Source organism: Salmo salar, chromosome 15 (genome assembly GCF_965601325.2).
Source record: "Salmo salar chromosome 15, fSalSal1, whole genome shotgun sequence".
Lineage (NCBI taxonomy): Eukaryota > Metazoa > Chordata > Actinopteri > Salmoniformes > Salmonidae > Salmo > Salmo salar.
Genome location: NC_138305.1, coordinates 106,574,512 through 106,597,500, shown reverse-complemented (window position 1 = coordinate 106,597,500; position 22,989 = coordinate 106,574,512). Strand labels below are relative to the sequence as shown.

General features: G+C 44.1%; 1 protein-coding gene across 4 annotated transcripts in view; it reads right to left on the bottom strand.

Annotated features, from left to right (window-relative positions):
- Positions 1-21,994, bottom strand: part of znf335 (zinc finger protein 335) — a 35,628-nt gene extending 13,634 nt beyond the window's left edge. For 2 of the 4 annotated variants that reach the window (XM_045696445.2, XM_082962246.1), the window contains exons 1-21: positions 21,870-21,994; positions 20,216-20,455; positions 19,049-19,189; positions 17,647-17,785; positions 17,334-17,417; positions 16,827-16,943; positions 16,558-16,703; positions 15,245-16,334; positions 14,447-14,596; positions 11,731-11,901; positions 11,271-11,529; positions 10,704-10,878; positions 5,026-5,138; positions 4,768-4,786; positions 2,829-2,969; positions 2,489-2,565; positions 2,070-2,230; positions 1,576-1,796; positions 909-1,008; positions 603-691; positions 275-409 (exon numbers count right to left, since the gene is read on the bottom strand). In XM_045696445.2, coding sequence (XP_045552401.2) covers positions 275-409; positions 603-691; positions 909-1,008; positions 1,576-1,796; positions 2,070-2,230; positions 2,489-2,565; positions 2,829-2,969; positions 4,768-4,786; positions 5,026-5,138; positions 10,704-10,878; positions 11,271-11,529; positions 11,731-11,901; positions 14,447-14,596; positions 15,245-16,334; positions 16,558-16,703; positions 16,827-16,943; positions 17,334-17,417; positions 17,647-17,785; positions 19,049-19,189; positions 20,216-20,455 — 3,768 coding nt within the window. In that variant the 5' untranslated portion in view covers positions 21,870-21,994. The remainder of the gene's footprint in view (positions 1-274; positions 410-602; positions 692-908; positions 1,009-1,575; positions 1,797-2,069; positions 2,231-2,488; positions 2,566-2,828; positions 2,970-4,767; positions 4,787-5,025; positions 5,139-10,703; positions 10,879-11,270; positions 11,530-11,730; positions 11,902-14,446; positions 14,597-15,244; positions 16,335-16,557; positions 16,704-16,826; positions 16,944-17,333; positions 17,418-17,646; positions 17,786-19,048; positions 19,190-20,215; positions 20,456-21,869) is intronic. The other 2 variants (XM_082962247.1, XM_082962248.1) reach the window with 2 other exon arrangements.
- Positions 21,995-22,989: the final 995 nt, after the last annotated feature.

The window sequence follows — 22,989 nt, the reverse complement described above, 5'->3', positions numbered from 1 at the left end:
ACAATATATAATAATAGTATACAATAATATCATAATAGTATCCAACAATATACCATAATAACAGTATCCAACAATATATCAAAATAATAGTATACAACAATATATCACAATAATATACCATAATATTAGTATACAACAATATACCATAATAACAGTATACAACAATACATCACAATAATAGTATACAACAATATACCATAATAACAGTATACAACAATACATCATAATAAGAGTATATAATAACATATCATAATAATACATGTCATACATGTACCTCCTGCACCAGGGTCTCGCCGGTCTCAGACACGTGAAAGGTCACAACTTTTTGCCCTCCCCCCGTCGCCGAGGTAACGCCCGTCCAGGAGCCTGCTTCTAGAACGCTGGAGTCAGACGACTTCAACACCTGTACCTGAGGTGACAGACAGAAAGGCTGCTCATAGACAGAAACGAGATGTATTCCTATTCATGCAGACCATAGCATGTCTACTGCTCCTCAGGTGGATCGGTCAACTAACCATGGATAGATGAACTAACCATGGATTGTCAGATAGAGGGCAGGATAGAACCTTGTCAGGATGTAAAACCAAAGCTTTGGGCAGTACCTGCAGTGAGTTTCCCACCAGCTCTCTGGCGTTGCTCATATTCAACAGCAGATCCAGAGCATTTTGGGCTGACAGGTCTGAGTTTCCAGCTGTGGAGATGGAGAGAGACAGTCTCAGTCATGGTTCAGTCTCATGCCTTACACTCAATATAATATACAGTACATTCAAATGTTCTTATTGTGTTTGGTGGAGATCAACTGACCAATTTCCTGTTGAGACAATACATTTATATTGAGCCATAAAAAGGCATGTGTTTTTTCATCCATGTAATTTTTGTCTGTCCTTTGTATGGCAGGAATCACTGACCCTGTTCGTAGATGATGGTGGTGTTTCCCATTGCATCTTGGGAGACTGAGGCGTTCTGCATTGTCTGCATGGCTTGTAGTGTATCAGGATCCACCGCCAGCTAACACAGGGAAAAAAACAGAGTCACAGGCCTGCAGCTTTTCTAATTCAGAACCTGCAGCTTTTCTAATTCAGAACCTGCAGCTTTTCTAATTCAGAACCTGCAGCTTTTCTAATTCAGAACCTGCAGCTTTTCTAATTCAGAACCTGCAGCTTTTCTAATTCAGAACCTGCAGCTTTTCTAATTCAGAACCTGCAGCTTTTCTAATTCCAACGCATAGAAATGCAAGAATAGCTCATCAAGCATGTTTACAGATCAGTTTATGATGTCTTTCCAACTGCTATGGTCATTGTCATGCAACAGATCTGTCATGCCAGAGATCATAGGAGTTGGCTAATCAACCCTAACAGATCTGGGATCAGGCTATGCATCTAATCAACCCTAACAGATCTGGGACCAGGCTATGTATCTAATCAACCCTAACAGATCTGAGACCAGGCTATGCATCTAATCAACCCTAACAGATCTGGGATCAGGCTATGCATCTAATCAACCCTAACAGATCTGAGATCAGGCTATGCATCTAATCAACCTTAACAGATCTGAGACCAGGCTCTCCAGACGTACTATAGTGTTCTGTAGGCCCGGTGTGTCGTCGTGTTGCTGTTTGAGTTCCTCTATCTGTTGTTGGGTGAAGAAGGGTCTCCTCCTCCGTCTGACGGGCTCCTCAGGGTGCGTAGCGCTCCACTCCTCAAACGCCTCCGGGTGGCGACACTGGACGTGCAGACGCAGGTTCTTACGGTGTTTCGTCATGAAGTGGCACATCTCACAGGAGAACGGTTTCTCTCCTGGGAGGAAGAAACATTCACACGCGGAAACACGCATTAGCCACTGAGAGGCACAGGGTCAGTCTCAGTGCAGCGCCCCTGGATGGAGAGCAATTAAGGGGTTGAGTGCCATAATCAAGGGTACAATGACAGGAGATCAGAGACCAACAGTTCAGTTCCCACTGTGTACGCTAGGCCCGTGGTTTGAACCGGCAACCTTTTGGCCACTACTCCGTCTCGCTAGCCTCTAGGCTAGCTACTGTTCCAACTGTCATCAAATCATTGGTGACTCACCGGTGTGTTTGATGGCCAGGTGTGAGACCAGGAAGTCCTCTTTAGAGGTGGAGTATTTACAGTAGTCACATTTAAAGGGCCGGTCGTTGGTATGGGACAGCTGGTGGTTGAGCAAGAGCTTCTTGTTGTCACAGTCATAGTCACAGAACTCACACTTGAACCTGGAATAGAAACCCGCATTAGATCGCATGTCTTGAATCTAAACATGTTGAGTGGGTCGTGTATGGTAGGAGAAAAGGTTTTGAAACAGGGTGAATTTGAAGTACTAGCTGATTTTTCTTTCACTGTGCAAATTGTTTTTACTCCAGTGTGTACTGAACACCTCCTTGGCCTCACAGGACTGACTAGGTTTATGTTCCGCTAAGAGGCTATTTTCCGCTAAGGGGCACGATGAAAACGGCACAACATCCTGTACTGACCTGCTGTTGTCAACACTCTGGATGTGTGTGAGGAGATGCATCTTGAACGTATATCTCTTCTTGAAGGACTTCCCACACTGAAGTCAAAGCACATACAGAGATTTATAAAGATTTTAAAAGAAAACCTGAGATTGTAACTAGAAAAACATTGATTGATTTGAGTGGATTATTGGAATGGTTAATAGTGACAGTGATTAACCATTCAATAATACACAGGTCTCCTCATTCACATTTAAAAACAAAGTTGATTGGCAATTAATAATTAAGATGAATTAATTTAATTTACTTTCTTGTACGTGCGTGTGTGTGAGCGTGCGTATGTGTGTCTCAGTGTTGTTACCTTGTCACACATGTGTGGTTTCTCGGTACTGTGTGTCTTCATGTGCTGAGTGAGTCTCTTCTGCATGGGGTAGACTCTGTGGCACACTGGACACGGGAACGACAACACCTTAGATACCTGCTGAGAGTCAGACAGACCACACTGGACACGGGAACGACAACACCTTAGATACCAGCTGAGAGTCAGACAGACCACACTGGACACGGGAACGACAACACCTTAGATACCAGCTGAGAGTCAGACAGACCACACTGGACACGGGAACGACAACACCTTAGATACCAGCTGAGAGTCAGACAGACCACACTGGACACGGGAACGACAACACCTTAGATACCAGCTGAGAGTCAGACAGACCACACTGGACACGGGAACGACAACACCTTAGATACCTGCTGAGAGTCAGACAGACCACACTGGACACGGGAACGACAACACCTTAGATACCAGCTGAGAGTCAGACAGACCACACTGGACACGGGAACGACAACACCTTAGATACCAGCTGAGAGTCAGACAGACCACACTGACACGGGAACGACAACACCTTAGATACCTGCTGAGAGTCAGACAGACCACACTGGACACGGGAACGACAACACCTTAGTAGGGTTGGGCAATGTTAACCTTTGTCCTATCGTGATTATGTACCCCAAAAATATTGTGATATAAGATTCTATTGCCCCCATTGGTCAACCTCCCCCAAAAAAACTCAGCTAAAATGACAGTTGGGCTGTAGCGCAAAATCGCTAAAGCAACTAGACGAATCATGACAAAATAGCAGAACAGGTAGGTCGGTGTCTGTTACCATAGTGAGCTAGGTTATAGGACTACATCATGATGAGGAACAGTGACTGTCTGATGAGGAACAGTCTGTTTTACCGTAGTGAGCTAGGTTATAGGACTATATCATGATGAGGAACAGTCTGTCTCACCGTAGTGAGCTAGATTACAGGACTACATCATGATGAGGAACAGTGACTGTCTGATGAGGAACAGTCTGTTTTACCGTAGTGAGCTAGGTTATAGGACTACATCATGATGAGGAACAGTCTGTTTTACCGTAGTGAGCTAGGTTATAGGACTACATCATGATGAGGAACAGTCTGTTTTACCGTAGTGAGCTAGGTTATAGGACTATCATCATGCATGAGGAACAGTCTGTCTCACCGGTAGTGAGCTAGAGTTACAGGACTACATCATGATGAGGAAGCAGTCTGTCTCACCGTAGTGAGCTAGATTACAGGACTACATCATGATGAGGAACAGTGACTGTCTGATGAGGAACAGTCTGTTTTACCGTAGTGAGCTAGGTTATAGGACTACATCATGATGAGGAACAGTCTGTTTTACCGTAGTGAGCTAGGTTATAGGACTACATCATGATGAGGAACAGTCTGTTTTACCGTAGTGAGCTAGGTTATAGGACTATATCATGATGAGGAACAGTCTGTCTCACCGTAGTGAGCTAGATTACAGGACTACATCATGATGAGGAACAGTGACTGTCTGATGAGGAACAGTCTGTTTTACCGTAGTGAGCTAGGTTATAGGACTACATCATCATGAGGAACAGTCTGTTTTACCGTAGTGAGCTAGGTTATAGGACTACATCATCATGAGGAACAGTCTGTTTTACCGTAGTGAGCTAGGTTACAGGACTACATCATGATGAGGAACAGTCTGTTTTACCGTAGTGAGCTAGATTACAGGACTACATCATGGGCTGGATAGTAGCAGTCTACCGTCTTCACAACTGGATAATAATTGCTTTTCTGGCCCACCTGGATAATTTCTTCCTTAAAAAGGCCTAAACGTAAACTTCCTATAGGATACTGATATAGTTGGCTCTTTTATAAAAGGGATGATCTGGATAGAAAAGCCTAACTACGGTAACTGAATATTCATAGATTTTTTAAAAAAGGGGGAAAATACTTACTGACTCAGACTTTGTTTTCCTGTGAAAGGAAGAAAAATAAGTTACGGGATCTAATGATTGAACTGTATTTGTTTAGATCAAGTCGATCAATCTGAAATCTAAAAACCAGTAAATGTACTGCATGTCTGGTGAGTTGTATGGAGCTCACAGGGGAATGGCCCACATGGTGGCAGGAGAGAACATACTGGTTCTGGTTGTGTACTGCGGAGCACCCTGATCACATCCTGTGTGTGTGTGTGTGTGTGTGTGTGTACATACTTGTCCTTGTTGTGTATTGCAGAGTGTCTGATGACATCCTTCTTATACACACTGCTGTAGTCACACTCCTCACACTTAAAGGGCTTGTTCCCCTGGTGGTTGAACATGTGTTCCTGTTTAACACAGCAGAGACAACAGGCTCTTACCATTCCACTGTGGTTATTACAGAAAGTACAGTGAACAGACGAGGCCTGAGATACAAGAGAACAACTGAAGAAACAATCAAAGTCATTATTTTGCAATAAAGACTAATGACCTGCTGCTGTAATGAGGGCTGTGTACAGTCAGTCAGTCAGTCAGCCATCCAGTCAGTCAGTCATTTATTCAGTCAGTCAGTAATCCAGTCAGTCAGTAATCCTGTCAGTCAGTAATCCTGTCAGTCAGTAATCCAGTCAGTCAGTCAGTAACCCAGTCAGTAATCCAGTCAGTCAGTCAGTTATTCAGTAAATCAGTCAGTCAGTAACCCAGTCAGTAACCCAGTCAGTCAGTAACCCAGTCAGTAATCCAGTCAGGCAGTCAGTAATCCAGTCAGGCAGTCAGTCAGCCATCCAGTCAGTCAGTCATTTATTCAGTCAGTAATCCAGTCAGTCAGTCAGTCAGTCAGTAATCCAGTCAGTCAGTCAGTCAGTCAGTCAGTCAGTAATCCAGTCAGTCAGTCAGTAATCCAGTCAGTCAGTCAGTAATCCAGTCAGTCAGTGAGTCAGCCGTACAGAGCCTAGTGAAAGTCTACACGCTCCTTGCACAGAAAATATAATCTAAGGGATTACCACCCCCAGACCTGTGGCTGAATGTAGTTGATAATCCCTGGCATATGTCTTCACACCCCAGAGGTAATAGTTGGTGGTAGCACGTTTGGCAGCCATTTCTTTTTTCAAATCATTCATGGACAGCAATATTCAAACTGTGTCTGATTTTCAAACGGATTTAAAGTAAGGACAGACTGTATCCCTCTGGGACACTCCACACCTCCTGGAAATACATTCTGCTGTGTCTTTGTCATTAGCATTTGTGTAATTGTCCCACACAAAAAAAGTTAGGTTTTGGTATAACTCTTTCCATGGACTTTGCTCCTTTCATATTTATTTTGATGCTGACAAACTCCCCAATCCCTGCCGGTGACAAGCACACCCATAACATGTATTTATTTGCACCAAAGAAAACAAGTGATAGACAACAATACAGATAAAAAAACTAATGAAAATAAACCAAAAAAGTGTGCAGGTTAGAAGCCCAAGGGCTTATATGAAAACTACACCACAAAACTATATACAATACATAGGTACAAAAATAAAACAGGTTTGTTAAAACAGATGAGAAAACCTACGTATTGTAAAATATATAAATGAGTTGATCAGTAATCACAAAAAAAAAAAAACATTTGTTTTGTTTAAATGTGTGTGCGTGTGCGCGCATGTGAGTGTGAGAGTAAGAGATTACTGAGTAGTTTGGGTCATCAGGTTGACCCCCATTCTTCATGGAGGAGATTACTGAGTAGTCTGGTACATCAGGCTGACCCCCAGTCTTCATGGAGGAGATTACTGAGTAGTCTGGTACATCAGGCTGACCCCCGTTCTTCATGGAGGAGATTACTGAGTAGTCTGGTACATCAGGCTGACCCCCAGTCTTCATGGAGGAGATTACTGAGTAGTCTGGTACATCAGGCTGACCCCCGTTCTTCATGGAGGAGATTACTGAGTAGTCTGGTACATCAGGCTGACCCCCAGTCTTCATGGAGGAGATTACTGAGTAGTCTGGTACATCAGGCTGACCCCCGTTCTTCATGGAGGAGATTACGTAGTAGTCTGGTACATCAGGCTGACCCCCGTTCTTCATGGAGGAGATTACGTAGTAGTTTGGTACATCAGGCTGACCCCCAGTCGTTGCTTGAAGTTTTTGAGGGATGATGATGTTTTGGCAATGTGAAGATAAGAACTCCAGAATATGGTTCCTCTGTATCTGATAGAGAATTGACTATGTGAGGTGCGGCAGTGGGGAGGGTGAAGGTTATCGCAGTGTTGTATAAATGGATTTCAGAATCAACCTGGAAGAATCCATTGAAGGGTTTAGGTAAACTGTCTGGGAGGTATGAGTATTTGCAGATGAAAGTGCATAATTGGCGTACATGAATGTCGTAAATAGACAAGATATTGAGTTTCTTAAACAAAAAGGTGCAGATGGAGCCAGATAATTAGAGGAGGTGGCTAGTCTTACAAATGTATTTTGTATGATGAGTAGAATGCATATGTTCTGGCCCAGACAATATTACCGTAAATGCGAGATGGGTAAATGAAGCACTACTATAGACTTAAAAAGCAAGCCTGATGAACCACACCACTAATCTTTCAGATGATACAAACAGATTTCCTCACTTTGCTGCAGACAAATTGAATATGATCTTTCCAGGATAACTTTTCATCACTAAGAACTCAGAGGAATCTAGTGGATGTGACTTGTTCCATTTCATTCCCACCAATTAAGATTCTGGCTTTTTTAATTTTTGTATACAATATTTATTTTTCTTACTAGTGAATACAATAAAGTTGGATTTTTTTTACATTTAAAAGATCATTTGTTTATCTGGAACCATTCAGAACATTTGGCCATGCCTGTGTCGGCTTCATTAATTAGTGAATCAAAATTATTATGTGATAAAATTAAATTGGTTTTCATCAGCAAAGAGAATGGGAGGTATGGTAGAAGACACAGCAGCAAGGTCATTGATATGAATTAGGAATAACAAAAGGTCCAATCATCCAACCCTGTGGGACGCCACAGGATATCTTGGCACTGATAGATGCACAGCCGTTTGCACAAACACAATGTTCTCTAACATAATTATATAAACAATTATATGTATAATCATGAAAAACGTAATAATGCAATTTAGAAAGTAAGCATTTCATGATTAACCGCTTTGGACATGTCGATGCCACCACAATACTTGAAAATACAAAAGGGATCAACAACATTGCATTCACTCCACATAGAATCTAATCAAATATTTTTCAAATACTTCGTAAACAACAGGTGTAGACTAACAGTGAATAGTTACTTACGGGTCCTTTTCCAACACTGCACAATTAAGATATATATATTTTTTTAAATAACATGTTTGTATCTATGTAATAGTGATACGAGGAATAGCAGTAACGAGTAAAACTAAGATGGATATATACAGGAAGTACAGGACAGGAAGTACCAAGTTCCCGTGAAAAGAAGGAAGCATGAATAAAATTGAAAAAAAAATCTAATTATGTTTGCAGCAATATTGCAAGACAACATGGCAAATAAATGTACTTTTCGGCTTAAAATAAATCCAATCCAACGCATCACAGAGTGAAACCCTCTGTATTTCCATGTAATGTGGTGGCAGCATCATGTTATGGGTATGTTTGTTACCGACAGGTTCTGGGGAGTTTATCAGGATGAAAATAAATATGAAAAGGAGCAAAGCCCAGGTAAAAAGTTAGAGGAAAACATGCCTCAGTCTTTTGAAAACCGAACCCTGGGATAGAGTTTTATTTCTCAGTGGGACAATTCTACACATTTTAATGCCAAAGACACACCAGAATGGCTTTCCAAGAGGTGTGGAGTGTTCCTGAATGGTCCAGTATCAGTCCTGACTTAAATCTGCTTGAAAATCATAAACAAGGTTTGAATATTGTTGTCCATCAATGATTCCCAAACAAATGCACTGAGCTTGAGCGAGTTTGACAAAAACAATGAATATAGGTTTCCCTAAGAGTTGTGCAGAGTTGGTAGAATCTTATTCAAAATGACTTACAGCAGAATTTGTTGCCAGAGGTGCTTCTAAAAAAAAAATTGCTTAAAAAAATTATAATTGAAATATATATACTGCTCAAAAAAATAAAGGGAACACTTAAACAACACAATGTAACTCCAAGTCAATCACACTTCTGTGAAATGAAACTGTCCACTTAGGAAGCAACACTGATTGACAATAAATTTCACATGCTGTTGTGCAAATGGAATAGACAACAGGTGGAAATTATAGGCAATTAGCAAGACACCCCCAATAAAGGAGTGGTTCTGCAGGTGGTAACCACAGACCACTTCTCAGTTCCTATGCTTCCTGGCTGATGTTTTGGTCACTTTTGAATGCTGGCGGTGCTTTCACTCTAGTGGTAGCATGAGACGGAGTCTACAACCCACACAAGTGGCTCAGGTAGTGCAGCTCATCCAGGATGGCACATCAATGCGAGCTGTGGCAAGAAGGTTTGCTGTGTCTGTCAGCGTAGTGTCCAGAGCATGGAGGCGCTACCAGGAGACAGGCCAGTACACCAGGAGACGTGGAGGAGGCCGTAGGAGGGCAACAACCCAGCAGCAGGACCGCTACCTCCGCCTTTGTGCAAGGAGGAGCAGGAGGAGCACTGCCAGAGCCCTGCAAAATGACCTCCAGCAGGCCACAAATGTGCATGTGTCTGCTCAAACGGTCAGAAACAGACTCCATGAGGGTGGTATGGCCCGACGTCCACAGGTGGGGGTTGTGCTTACAGCCCAACACCGTGCAGGACGTTTGGCATTTGCCAGAGAACACCAAGATTGGCAAATTCGCCACTGGCACCCTGTGCTCTTCACAGATGAAAGCAGGTTCACACTGAGCACATGTGACAGACGTGACAGAGTCTGGAGACGCCGTGGAGAACGTTCTGCTGCCTGCAACATCCTCCAGCATGACCGGTTTGGCAGTGGGTCAGTCATGGTGTGGGGTGGCATTTCTTTGGGGGGCCGCACAGCCCTCCATGTGATCGCCAGAGGTAGCCTGACTGCCATTAGGTACCGAGATGAGATCCTCAGACCCCTTGTGAGACCATATGCTGGTGCGGTTGGCCCTGGGTTCCTCCTAATGCAAGACAATGCTAGACCTCATGTGGCTGGAGTGTGTCAGCAGTTCCTGCAAGAGGAAGGCATTGATGCTATGGACTGGCCCGCCCGTTCCCCAGACCTGAATCCAATTGAGCACATCTGGGACATCATGTCTCGCTCCATCCACCAACGCCACATTGCACCACAGACTGTCCAGGAGTTGGCGGATGCTTTAGTCCAGGTCTGGGAGGAGATCCCTCAGGAGACCATCCGCCACCTCATCAGGAGCATGCCCAGGCGTTGTAGGGAGGTCATACAGGCACGTGGAGGCTACACACACTACTGAGCCTCATTTTGACTTGTTTTAAGGACATTACATCAAAGTTGGATCAGCCTGTAGTGTGGTTTTCCACTTTCATTTTGAGTGTGACTCCAAATCCAGACCTCCAGGTGTTGATAAATTGGATTTCCATTGATTATTTTTGTGTGATTTTGTTGTCAGCACATTCAACTATGTAAAGAAAAAAGTATTTAATAAGATTATTTCATTCATTCAGATCTAGGATGTGTTATTTTAGTGTTCCCTTTATTTTTTTGAGCAGTGTATTTTTTCTTTCACTTTGAAAGACCAGGTTGTGTAGATCTGTAGGGTATAAAAAAAAAAACTATTGAATCCCTTTTTATAAGAAGAAGACTTGTCTGGGCCAAGAAACACGCGCAACGGGTATTAGAACATTTTATGGCAGCAAAATATGACAACTGTACAAGGGGTGTGTAGACTTTCACTAGGTACTGTACAATTGACTGACCGTCTGACTGGCTGACTGGACTGTATGCCCCGGCCCACTCACCTTGAGGGAGGACCATCTTTTGCAGCGGTAGTTACACTGCAGGCATTTGAAGCACTCTGGGTCGTTTCCTTGGTGAGAGTCAACGTGGAACCTCAGGTCCTCCTGGGACAGGAAGCGAGAGCCGCAGATCCAACAGCTGTGAGGCCTCAGGAGCGGCTTCAGAGACTTACAATACCTAACAGAACAGACAGGGAAAAGGTCCCTGAAAGCTTCATAGCTCATACAGTATTTTACATCTCTGGACGACGCAGAGAAGACTGACAGACGTATAATACCATCTAGAGGATGCAGGGGATGAGGTAGTCAAGGTTTGGCTGTGAGAGCTCTTTCTGAAGATAAATCATTTATACAGAATTATATACCTTTTTCACACTACAGAGCAATGCTGAGCTACCTGCACTGCATGGCCTGGTTACACATTCATCACATCTGCTGGAAAGGACCATTTGAAAATCAAAATATTTTTGACAGCACACTTCTAATTTGGGGCCCTCCCAATACTTCAACAAGGGTATACAGCTGTTTAAAGAACCCAGGTGTCAGTAATAATACGAAACTGAGTCTTACTTGCGGTTCATGTACTTCTTGTATTTCTTCCTGATGAACCGCTTGGAGGGTCGACCCCGTTTCCTTGGGAAAAGCTCTTCTGGCCTCCCATTGGACGACGGGTCTTTGTTCTCAGAGTCCGATTGGCTGATGCCGGCTTCCGCTGTGTTTCCATTGGCCAAGGGACCTGGGCCGTTTCCCAGGCCTGAGGAACTGGCCTCCTCCGAGCCTTGAGGATCCACACTCCCCTTAGGCTTTGACGTCCCGTCTGCTACTGCTTCTGCATACATCCAAAACAAGAAGTTCATGTCCTGATAGCAAACCTATTGAATAAGATAATAAGACAAACGGCATTCTCTTCCTGCAGTTGGTTTCCTACCAGCTTTTCAGCTAGAAAGCCTTCATATTACAATGGACAGATTATTCCGAAAAATCAGAGGTGGTGCATGGCGTGAGTATTTGTGCAGTATATGATACCCACCCTTGCCGTTGTAGCTGCCCTCTGTGTAGGTGAACTTCCTGGGTCGTCCCACCCTGCGTCTGGGGCGGTCTGTGGAGGAGGAGGAGGAGCAGGGAGGGGGGGCAGGTTGTCTCAGGAGAGCAGGCTGTCTACCCCTACAGTCCTCATCTGCTGGGTTATAGTCACTGTCCTCTGGGGGGGGGGGGGAGAGTGAGTGTGTGAATCCCAAGTCGACTGCTAGCCCCTAGGCACAGATCTGAGAGGGTTGGATATGGGGCTGTGGCGGTCATTAGAATTTTTTCCCCCAGACGGTTATCGTCATGGAAAAGACAGCTAACTAGCATAAACACATTTAGCATCTTCAGGCCTCCATGCATTGGCTACAAGCCGCTGATGTGCACCTTTGGAACATCTACATTTAAAAAAGTATAATAAATCAAAAATACACCATCACAATAAATCCATTATTTATTTTAGGCAGGTCTAAAGAAACATGATATGAATCTTTTTTTTCTTCAGGAGAACAGAATATGAGTTGGCCTACTGTATGTTATCTGTCTATGTTCCATGATATAGACTGTAGACTTGTTCATTTATCAGACTAGATACTGTATGTTATGTCTATGTTCCATGTTATAGGCTGTAGACTTGTTCATTTAGCAGACTAGATACTGTATGTTATCTGGCTATGATATAGACTTGTTCATTTAGCAGACTAGATACTGTATGTTATCTGTCTATGTTCCATGATATAGACTGTAGACTTGTTCATTTAGCAGACTAGATACTGTATGTTATCTGTCTATGTTCCATGATATAGACTGTAGACTTGTTCATTTAGCAGACTAGATACTGTATGTTATCTGTCTATGTTCCATAATATAGACTGTAGACTTGTTCATTTAGCAGACTAGATACTGTATGTTATCTGTCTATGCCCCATGATATGGACTGTAGACTTGTTCAATTAGAAGACTAGATATGCTTTATTATATAATAAAGAAAACATTTATTGAACTTAGCTTAATAAAATGGAAAGGATATTTTTTCCCATTCCGGAGTGAGCGAGCATATGAAGTGGCTACGTTGAGCATTAAAGTCATCATTTGAAACAGGTCCTATAAGATAGATTTAGAGTTATTTGACAACTTTAGTTGTGAATGATACAAACCTTAGAATGTCTCAGAAATCAACACATATATGGGCTGCATGATGGAACTATAGACTGTCGATGATTTGAGAAAGTCTCAAAAAAAGCTTGTTCCCTGTTCCTTCCCTCAGGCTGCACAGCTGTTCTCTCATCAAGTGATCATATTTTCACCCATCAGACTATTCTCAATTTAATCTGGTCTTTACTAATATGTAAAATGAGTTTTGATTTAGAATGGCCCATTATCAGATGGGAAGGAACAGGGGCAAAAATACATGTCATCTGCATGCACTGGAATTGGAGCCACTTCTCCGCCAGAACGTTTTTCCACTCATGTCAGGAAGGCTACTCTGGTAATTTTGCAGCACAACAGGTGATATTCCGCCCAAACTCTGCATGGAATGTTCCTGCTGCTATCCAGTACTCTGCATGCCATGGTCTCTCTAACCTGTTCCTGCTGCTATCAGTACTCTGCATGCCATGGTCTCTCCAACCCTGTTCCTGCTGCTATCCAGTACTCTGCATGCCATGGTCTCTCCAACCCTGTTCCTGCTGCTATCCAGTACTCTGCATGCCATGGTCTCTCCAACCCTGTTCCTGCTGCTATCCAGTACTCTGCATGCCATGGTCTCTCCAACCTGTTCCTGCTGCTACCCAGTACTCTGCATGCCATGGTCTCTCCAACCCTGTTCCTGCTGCTACCCAGTACTATTTAACTAGGCAAGTCAGTTAAGAACAAATTCTTATTTTACAATGACGGCCTACCCCGGCCAAACCCGGACGACACTGGGCCAATTGTGCGCCGCCATATGGGACTCCCAAATCACAGCCAGTTGTGATAGAGCCTGGAATTGAACCAGGGTGTGTAGTGACGCCTCTAGCACTGAGATGCAGTTTAGACCGCTGTGCCACTCGGGAGCACAGTGGTGAGATACTGTATTCTGTAGCTAAAGGTAATGTGTCAGCCTATTAATTAAGAAAGTATTTAAAAGAATACCCTATTACTAGGCTATTCAAAATCAAATACAGATGAATTATAATTGTAGGCTAACTCTGAATTTGTTTAAATTTAGGCTAGACCAATGTACCAAAGATATCTTGAATCACCTCATGAAGTTGGTTGAGAGAATGCCAAGAGTGTCATCAAGGCTAAGGGTGGCTACTTTGAAGAATCTCAAATATATTTTTTAACACTCTTTTGGTTACTACAAGATTCCATATGTGTTATTTCATAGTTTTGATGTCTTCACTATTATTCTACAATGTTGAAAATAGTAAAAAAATTAAGTAAAACCCTTGAGTAGGTGTGTCCAAACTTTTACCTGTCCAGAGTGCATAAGAGAATACTACCGTGACTCAACAGTCACGTGGAATTTTACTGCAGGCATGACTCATGACTGCCGGTGTGGCAGTAATATGGTCACAGCAACAGCCATGATGAGAAAGTGATGAGTGGATCAGTGAGTGAGTGAGTGAGTGAGTGAGTGAGTGAGTGAGTGAGTGACTATCTGCTTTTGCCCAGTGACAATGCATTTCTGTAAAGTACAATAATTGATCTAAAATGACAGGGATCTCCACGGACTGTACCTTCAGGGTCATCGATGGCCCCAGCGTCTACGATGTCATCGTCCTCTGGCTCCTCAGGCTGGGGCTCTGGTTTCACCTCAGCCGGCTGACGGGCCAATGTATCACTACGCCTGGGCCGACCACGACCACGCTTCTTAGGAGGGGGGCCACCTGGAAGTTACACAAACACCATCAATCAGATAATCAAATCAAACTTCCTCTTTGGCAGAGCGCTTGTTCAATAAATGATAAAGGGTTGTAATTAGTCTATATTTTTCTCCCTGGGGGATCAATAACGTTTAATTTCAATTAATTCAGTTGGGGATAAATAAAAGGTTCATTCTAATTAATTAGGCTGAGGATCAATAAAGTTTGATTCGAATTCATTCAGATTCTGTCTTCACCTCACCATCGGGCGGCGCACAATTGGCCCAGCGTCGTCCAGGTTAGGGCTTGGCCGTCATTGTAAATAAGAATGTATTCTTAACTGACTTGCTTAGTTAAATAAAAAGGTTCAATAACAACAAATAAACCTGTGCCTCTAGACTATGTCCAAATATAATTTCCCCCTTTTGGATGATGAATACAGTTTGTTCGATCATATGTTTATGTCTTTCTTCCCTCTAGGTGGGATGGGGCTACTGTACCTGTGGGTTTGAAGTGCCTGTCTCTCAGCTCTCTCTAGGTGGGATGGGGCTACTGTACCTGTGGGTTTGAAGTGCCTATCTCTCAGCTCTCTCTAGGTGGGATGGGGCTACTGTACCTGTGGGTTTGAAGTGCCTCTCTCAACTCTCTCTAGGTGGGATGGGGCTACTGTACCTGTGGGTTTGAAGTGCCTGTCTCTCATGTGGTTGATGAGGGTGTCTTTGGAGACGCTCTTGTAGGGACACATCTTGCACTTGAACTGCTGAACGATCACCACCTCCATCATCTCCTCCAGTTCAGCCATGGTGTGGGGGACGGTGACCCCTGGTCCGCTCCCAGCCCCCTCCTCCACGACTGGAGCCCCAGACCCCCCCACCACGCCGCCCTCCTCCTCCTCTCCCCTGGAAGGCCTCTCCAAACTGTGGGACCATGGAGGTTCAGGGGCCTCTTCCATCTCAGGCTCCGGGTGGTAGGAGTAGGTCCCACTGCTACTGATGTAAGGGCCAGGCTGGCTCTCAGAACACTCCATAACCTCTGGATGATCTGCTGAGCCTGAGTCTGCGGTGTCTGCCTGGGGGTGGTGGTGGTCTGTGGTGGAACCCTCACCTTCTGGGCCAGTGCTGCTGCTGGTGGTCTCCATGTAGTGGGAGTGCTGAGGCTGCTGCTGGTCAGAGTGCTGTGGCTGATCTGGGTCCTGGTTCTGATCTGGGTTCTGGTCTGGGTCCTCTCCTTGCCCTTCCTCAGCCTGGTATTGGTAACATCGTGGCTGTTCCGAATCTGCAGCCCCAGACTCCATATACTGCCGTAGGGTTTGGTGACTCTGAGAGTGAGAGTTGGAACAACCAGGCTGCTCTGAATCTGCAACCGCAGCCCCAGACTCCACATACTGCCGCAGGGTTTGGTGACTCTGAGAGTGGTTAGACAGAGTTTGGTGATTCTGGGAATGGTTAGCACTGCTGCTGCTGTCGATGTAGCTCCGAGAGTGGTGCTGCATCGAATCCTCTTCCTCGTCCCCGGCACACTCCAGGTACGCCCCCGTCCCCGCGCTGCAGTCCACCATATAGTGGGTGTGTCGTAGACGGGCAGGGGACGAGGGGTTGGAGTCGGTGGCACCGCTACCACTACACTCCACGTACCCCCTGAGGTCCTGGCCAGAGTTGTCGACTATACCGTACTCAGGGAAACGGGACCGGACGAGGGAGCGGGAGGAACGTGTCTGGTCGGGTTCCTCATCGTCTACATACGAGGAGGAGGACTCTCCAGTCTGGTTAAAACAAAAATCTAACTTTATTTAAAATGCATTTAAAAATCACAACACACTCCACCATAAAACAATGGAATGAAAGATCCCACCCCCCCCAAAACAAATACAGAAAAGCCATAAAGGTGATGAAGATAAAACAAGCATAAAGAACAGAACATAAAAAGGATGCATAAAATAACAAAATTATTGATTTAAAAAGGCCAAGCTAAAAACTTCAACATACCTGATCAGGTCCGTCCGCATCGCCACCACTACACTCCATGTACTGGGACGCGTGGGAGTGCTGGGGCTGGTTGTCCTGGTCCTCATGGTCTGGGTAGCGGCCGGAGTGAGAGTGACTCCCAGAGGGCTGGTCTGGATCCAGGTTATCTTGCATGTCATAAACATATCAATCAAATAAGGGACAGCACTCACTTGAAATCTTTATGAAGCTTTTCTTCCATAAAAAACATTACAAAGAACATACACTGGCATAGGTTGCATATTTCATACCCTGCATGTCCCCCTGGTCGTGGCAGGTGGAGGTAGGACCCTCTCCCAGAGCCTCGATGGCGATGCGGTGATGGCTGGACAGAGCCGAGGACGACATGTGGGCTACCATAGGGGCCCCTGGAAAGAGACAGGCATGTTGTGTTCCCACAAAAAAACAAAATGTACTTTCCTATGTACAACGTACTGGCTGCTGAAACATTGGTTCTCTAAATAAGAGTTTCCAAAACGTTTTGCACTCAGACCCCCCCCTCCCCCCATTCCAGCATTGGGGAATCCTGCTCCCCCCTGCCGACCCTTTGCCACAGTTTGGGAACCACTGCCCTAAACCCGTTTGGGAACCACTGCCCTAAACCCGTTTGGGAACCACTGCTCTAAACCCGTTTGGGAACCACTGCTCTAAACCCGTTTGGGAAGCACTGCTGTAAACCACTGAAAGTAATATAGTGTGCTACTTGGATGAACTAACAGAAACAGTCGATACCAAAGAGGCCTCAGAGAAAAGCTCACCATCGTCTGGTCCTTGTAGTATCAAATACTGCCCCTCACTGGTCTCTGCAACGCTGTCCTCTGCACTGGTCACTGCTATACATCCTGGAGAACAGTGATACTTAGATATTGGCTATGATGGACAGGTTACAGTGTGTAGTCAGTTCTCCAAAGGAATCACAACAACCCCAAAAAATATTTACCTGAATGGTGTATTTGTACTCACATTGTTTGTTACGTTTGTGTCTATTGTTCTATATATATATTTTCATGATTACTAGGAATCAAATTTCCTTCGTGGGGGGGGGGGGGGCAAAGGTTTTCATTCCCTCACCGTTCATGATGTCAGGTCCGATGGTGGACTCTATGATCTTGTCTATGGCTGATCCCAGGTCTGAGGAGGTAGAGGCTGTGGAATCAGACACCATCATGCCCCCGCAGTCTGACACCGCTGCACTGGAGTGGACCATCACCTGTTACACAATATACAGTATCCCGTTTAGCAGACGCTTTTATACCAAAGCCACTTAGTCAGTGACATTCAACACAACAGTCAGGGATCTAAATTACATTTTGTCATTGGTATCACTGGTGCTCCTAACTTCAAAAAGTAAGGAGCACAGACAATATATATTTTTTAACTACAAATGACTATTATTCTTAAATTGTCATCAGTTGTTAGCTTGATATAGAATGCATCACAAAACAGTGGGCACGACAGAATTAAAGAACAATTTTAATAACTGTATGCAAAAGTGCAACTGCAAATCTATTTACTGTACAAATAAAGGTAATTTGTTTTGAACAAACAAATGTAACATACAAAACAGAACATTGACTGTATAAAAATGTAAAAAAGGCAACAGCAAAAATATTTACATAGGTGATTAAAACATAACCTTTATTGTATTTAACTGCAACTCTAAACGAATCCACTACTGCATTCAGCTAACAGATAATAATAGAAACCTATGTAGCTAACAACATTACATATTGTAATAAGGTAACATGCTAACTATGAACTGATGCTTCATATTTATAAATATCTTAATTTCATTATTTTACTTTTAGATGTGTGTGTATTGTTGTGAATTGTTAGATATTACTGCACTGTTGGAGCTAGAAACACAATCATTTCGCTACACCCGCAATAACATCTGCTAAATATGTGTATGTGACTAATAAAATGTAATTTGATTTACTAGGATAATGAAATAAAAAGGTTTAGTCTCCTCTCACAATAACTAATCAATTACTTTGATCTAGAATCTAGCTAAAAACAACGACTTGCTTTTATGGTTAGGGTAGGGACATCCCAAGGATCCAGAATAGCACTAACCCTCTTCCCGGATAGTGTCCGCTATGGTGCCAATAATGTTTAACGGAAGACCACTCGTTTCCATATGCCGGGTTGATTTGTAATTCAGAATTTTTCTGGGTAAGTAACATGGGTCTGAATTTGGCAAAAGCCATCTCCTCTTTGACAATGCAGTGTTAAATATAATCTCTACTTCAGTTAGCTCTGCCTGTTGACCGGCATAAACTGCCACCTGTCAAATACGGCCGGTAGCTAGGCCGGCCGGTAGCTAGGCCGGCCGGTAGCTAGGCCGGCCGGTAGCTAGGCCGGCCGGTAGCTAGGCCGACCGGTAGCTAGGCCGGCCGGTAGCTAGTACGACCGGTAGCTAGGCTGGCAATGGGGGTCAACCAGGGTGCTCTTGAATATTAGAGATGCTCACCTGGGCCGACCCGGACACCAGGATGGACTGGGTTACGGTGGAGACGCTGGTGGACTGGGCCACAGAGGAGGAGTCTGGGAGGTGGACGGTGGCTCTGTGGTGGGTGACGTCTGTGCTGGAGCTGGTCTCTGGTAGGAACGCCTGGAAACACAGAAACAGGCGTGAGAGGCAGGGAGATAGAGACTAACGGAAACATATTACCAGAGCCCCTACCAAGCCATTCAAACACTGAACCACTGACTAGTCTTTGGATTCTTGAAAAGTGCTTTATTAAAAATGTATTATGATTATCATTACAAACACACAGGCTTCCCTTGTATTACCATTACAGATTGAATGTTTTTAATCTCTTGTATCATGGTCCAAACACACCAACACAGTTGTGAAAAAAGCACAACAACGCCTCTTCACCCTCAGGAGGCTGAAAAGATTTGGCATGGGTCCTCAGATCCTCAAAAAGTTCTACAGCTGCACCATTGAAAGCATCTTGACTGGCTGCATCACCGCCTGGTATGGCAACTGCTCGGCATCAGACCGCACGGCGCTACAGAGGGTGGTGAGTATGGCCCAGTACATCACTGGGCCGAGCTCCCTGCCGTCCAGGACCTCTATACCTGGCAGTGTCAGAGGAAGGCCCTACAAATTGTTGAAGACTTCAGCCAAGTCATAGACTGTTTTCTCCGCACGGCAAGCAATACCAATGCACAAAATCTGGAACCAACAGGACCCTGAACAGCTTCTACCCCCAAGCCATAAGACTGTTAAATAGTTGTTAGGTTAGCTATTTGGTTAACTATCTGCATTGACTCTTTTTGCACAAACTTTTTTGACTCATCACATACGCTGCTGCTACTGTTTATCATCTGTCACTGTATTCCTAGTTATATGTACCTAATTTACCTCATATCCCTGCACATCGACTCGGTACTGGTACCTTGTGTATAAAGCCTAGTTATAGTTACACATTGTGTATAAATTATTACATGTTTTAATTTTCGATTATTTCTCTATTTTCTTTCTCTCTGCATTGTTGGGAAGGGCCTGTAAGTAAGCATTTCACTGTTAGTCCACACCTGTTGTTTACCAAGCATGTGCAATTTGATTTGATGATGAATAGCAATAAAGTTTAAGGATTCTGAACAGTTCACATAGTGTTGTTGTTCTTACCAGGATACCCTCTGAGCTTTGTCCCACATGGCAGTCTGACTCTGGGGCCTGGCCATGGTGACCGTGCCCATGGCGGTGCTGGCTGTGGTGGCGGGAGGCGTGTGGCGCTGCTGCGTCGCTGCTGTCTGCAGACATGGCCTCCGACGACTCCATGCCCATACCGCTCTCTGACGGCTCCTCCATCCCAGACCCTGACGGACCAACATCACTGCTGCTCTCCACCTCGATCTCCCCTTCCATCTAGGATATAAAATAATATGGTCATTAGCTTTTAGAATAGAACAACTGCATTTTCCTTAGAGGGAACATTAGTTTCCCCCCCATTTTTGGGGGTTTTAGTAATTTAGCAGACGCGCTTATCCAGAGCGACATACAGTAGTGAGTACGTACATTTTCATACTGGTCCCCGGTGGGGAATCAAACCCACAACCCTGGCATTGCAAACACCATGCCCTACCAACTGAGACACACAGGACTTATGAGTGGGAATCAAACCCACAACCTTGGTATTGTCAACATCATGTTCTAACCCTTGAGACATCTGAGCTCTAACCCCCTTTTAAAATTTTTTTATTTTACCTTTATTTAACTAAGCAAGTCCCTTAAAATGATGGCCTACCCCAGCCAAACCCTAACCTACACAACGCTGGGCCAATTGTGCGCCGCCCTATGGGACTCCCAATCACGGCCGGTTGTGTTACAGCCTGGAATCGAACCAGGGTCTGTAGTGACGCCTCTAATGCACTGAGATGCAGTGCATTAGACCACTGTGCCACTCAGGAGCCATCCACACTACAGAGACATGACGATGGATACCAATTTAACTATCATACATGTACTCATTATCAATCTTCTGGCATAAGCCTATTCATTCACAGGGAGTGTACTTTTACACAAAATATGTGTACCTTTTATTGGATATTGATTGTGTGAATTGCCACTTATTTTTGAAGAATTGCAGATTATTGCAAATAAATTAAGGAGTTTGTGTAGAGTAGCATTTGTGAGGTTCATTAGAGAAGTCAGTGTGGAGGTAAATATTGCTGACACTAGATGGAACAGACTGTATTGGAGAGCTTGCTAGCTTCATCGCTAACTGTAACTCTTAATTGCGCTGGACGTGGTTTCCTTCTTCTTTGCTCTTAGACTGCACATTGGCGACCTTGAGAAGCAAATATACTACCTAGTAGCTAAACTAGTAATAGTCGTTTTTCTGGGAAGACAACAAGGTTAGTTAGCCAGCTAACTAACTCTCGGACAAGTCGTTTCAGATCCTGCTAATAAACCTGACATGAGGTTGCACATCAACAAGGTCAGTGTCATAGTTCTATGCTTCGCTGTTGGTATAATAGCGCAAACGAGCCATTATTGTCCTTTTATAATGTTGACAGGTCTAACTAAACACAACTTGCATTCAGCGTGTAAGCAGAGCAACGACCCTTCTTAATGGATTTAAAACAGGCCGAGCTGCCCTCTCTCCTGCCTGCTCTGCGAGCCCACGTTTTTTGCATTCAGGCATTCTAGAAACTACTAAAGGCGGAGGGACCTCGAGGGCCTCAGCGAAAAAAGACAGACCGTCCAACGTCCGTCCCTGAAGAAAATGTTTAATAAATGTATCTATATAACACGAGATTCCTTGAGATTTTTTACTTACTGTGTATTGTGAGTTGAATTTGTTTATGACTTAGTAGACACGCCAAACTGTATAAGAAGTTGTACGCGATAATTGCTCCTCCATTCTAGTCGGGCGCCATCAGTATCTCCTCACTTCCTGTTTGACCGACCGGATCTTATTTCTCTGTTTTACTGAAAAGTGGAAGATGTTTTTAAAATGTGCTCCTTGTTTTTTTCATGATATTAAGGGCAGGTCTTAATTATTGTTAAACGGTTAGATTCTATAGAGCACCGTATGGGAAATTACAGGACTATTGTTTCCAGATGAAGGCGTATTAGATAATTTACCAACGAGCGGCGTACTGGGGCCCAGTAACAATACAAATTGTAGCGCAAACATGTTGCAATGTTTCGGAAAATCGGTAGTTATGACTACAAATGTTCTACTATAGTTGTAAATAGTAGCTTGATGTTTGGTTAGATTATACAATGTGTCTATTTACATAATGGCAGTGGCTAATAACGCTGGATGGTTGGCTCAGTCTCTCTGGCTCTGTCTGCTGTGTGGAATTTCAACATAAAAACAGGCATAGCTCAATTTCAAAAGATTTTACTGAGTTACAGTTCATATAAGGAAATCAGTCACTTTAAATAAATTCGTTAGCCCTAATCTATGGATTTCACATGTGTGGGAATACAGTGCAACACATCTCCATAGAGTTGATCAGGCTGTTGATTGCGGCCTGTGGACTGTTGTTCCACTCCTCTTCAATGGCTGTGCGAAGATACTGGATATTGGCTGGAACTGGAACACACTGTCATACACCTCGATCCAGAGCATCCCAAACCTGCTCAACGGGTTACATGTCTGAGTATGCAGGCCATGGAAGAACTGGGACATTTTCAGATTCCAGGAATTGTGTACAGATTCTTCTGACATCAGGCCATGCATTATCATGCTGAAACATGAGGTGATGGCGGTGGATGAATGGTACGAAAATAGGCCTCAGGATCTTTCCACGGTATCTCTGTGCATTCAAATTGTCATTGATAAAATGCCATTTTGTTTGTCTGTAGCTTATGCCTGCCCATACCATAACCCCACTGCCACCATGGGGCACTCTGTTCACAACGTTGACATCAGCAAACCGCTCACCCAG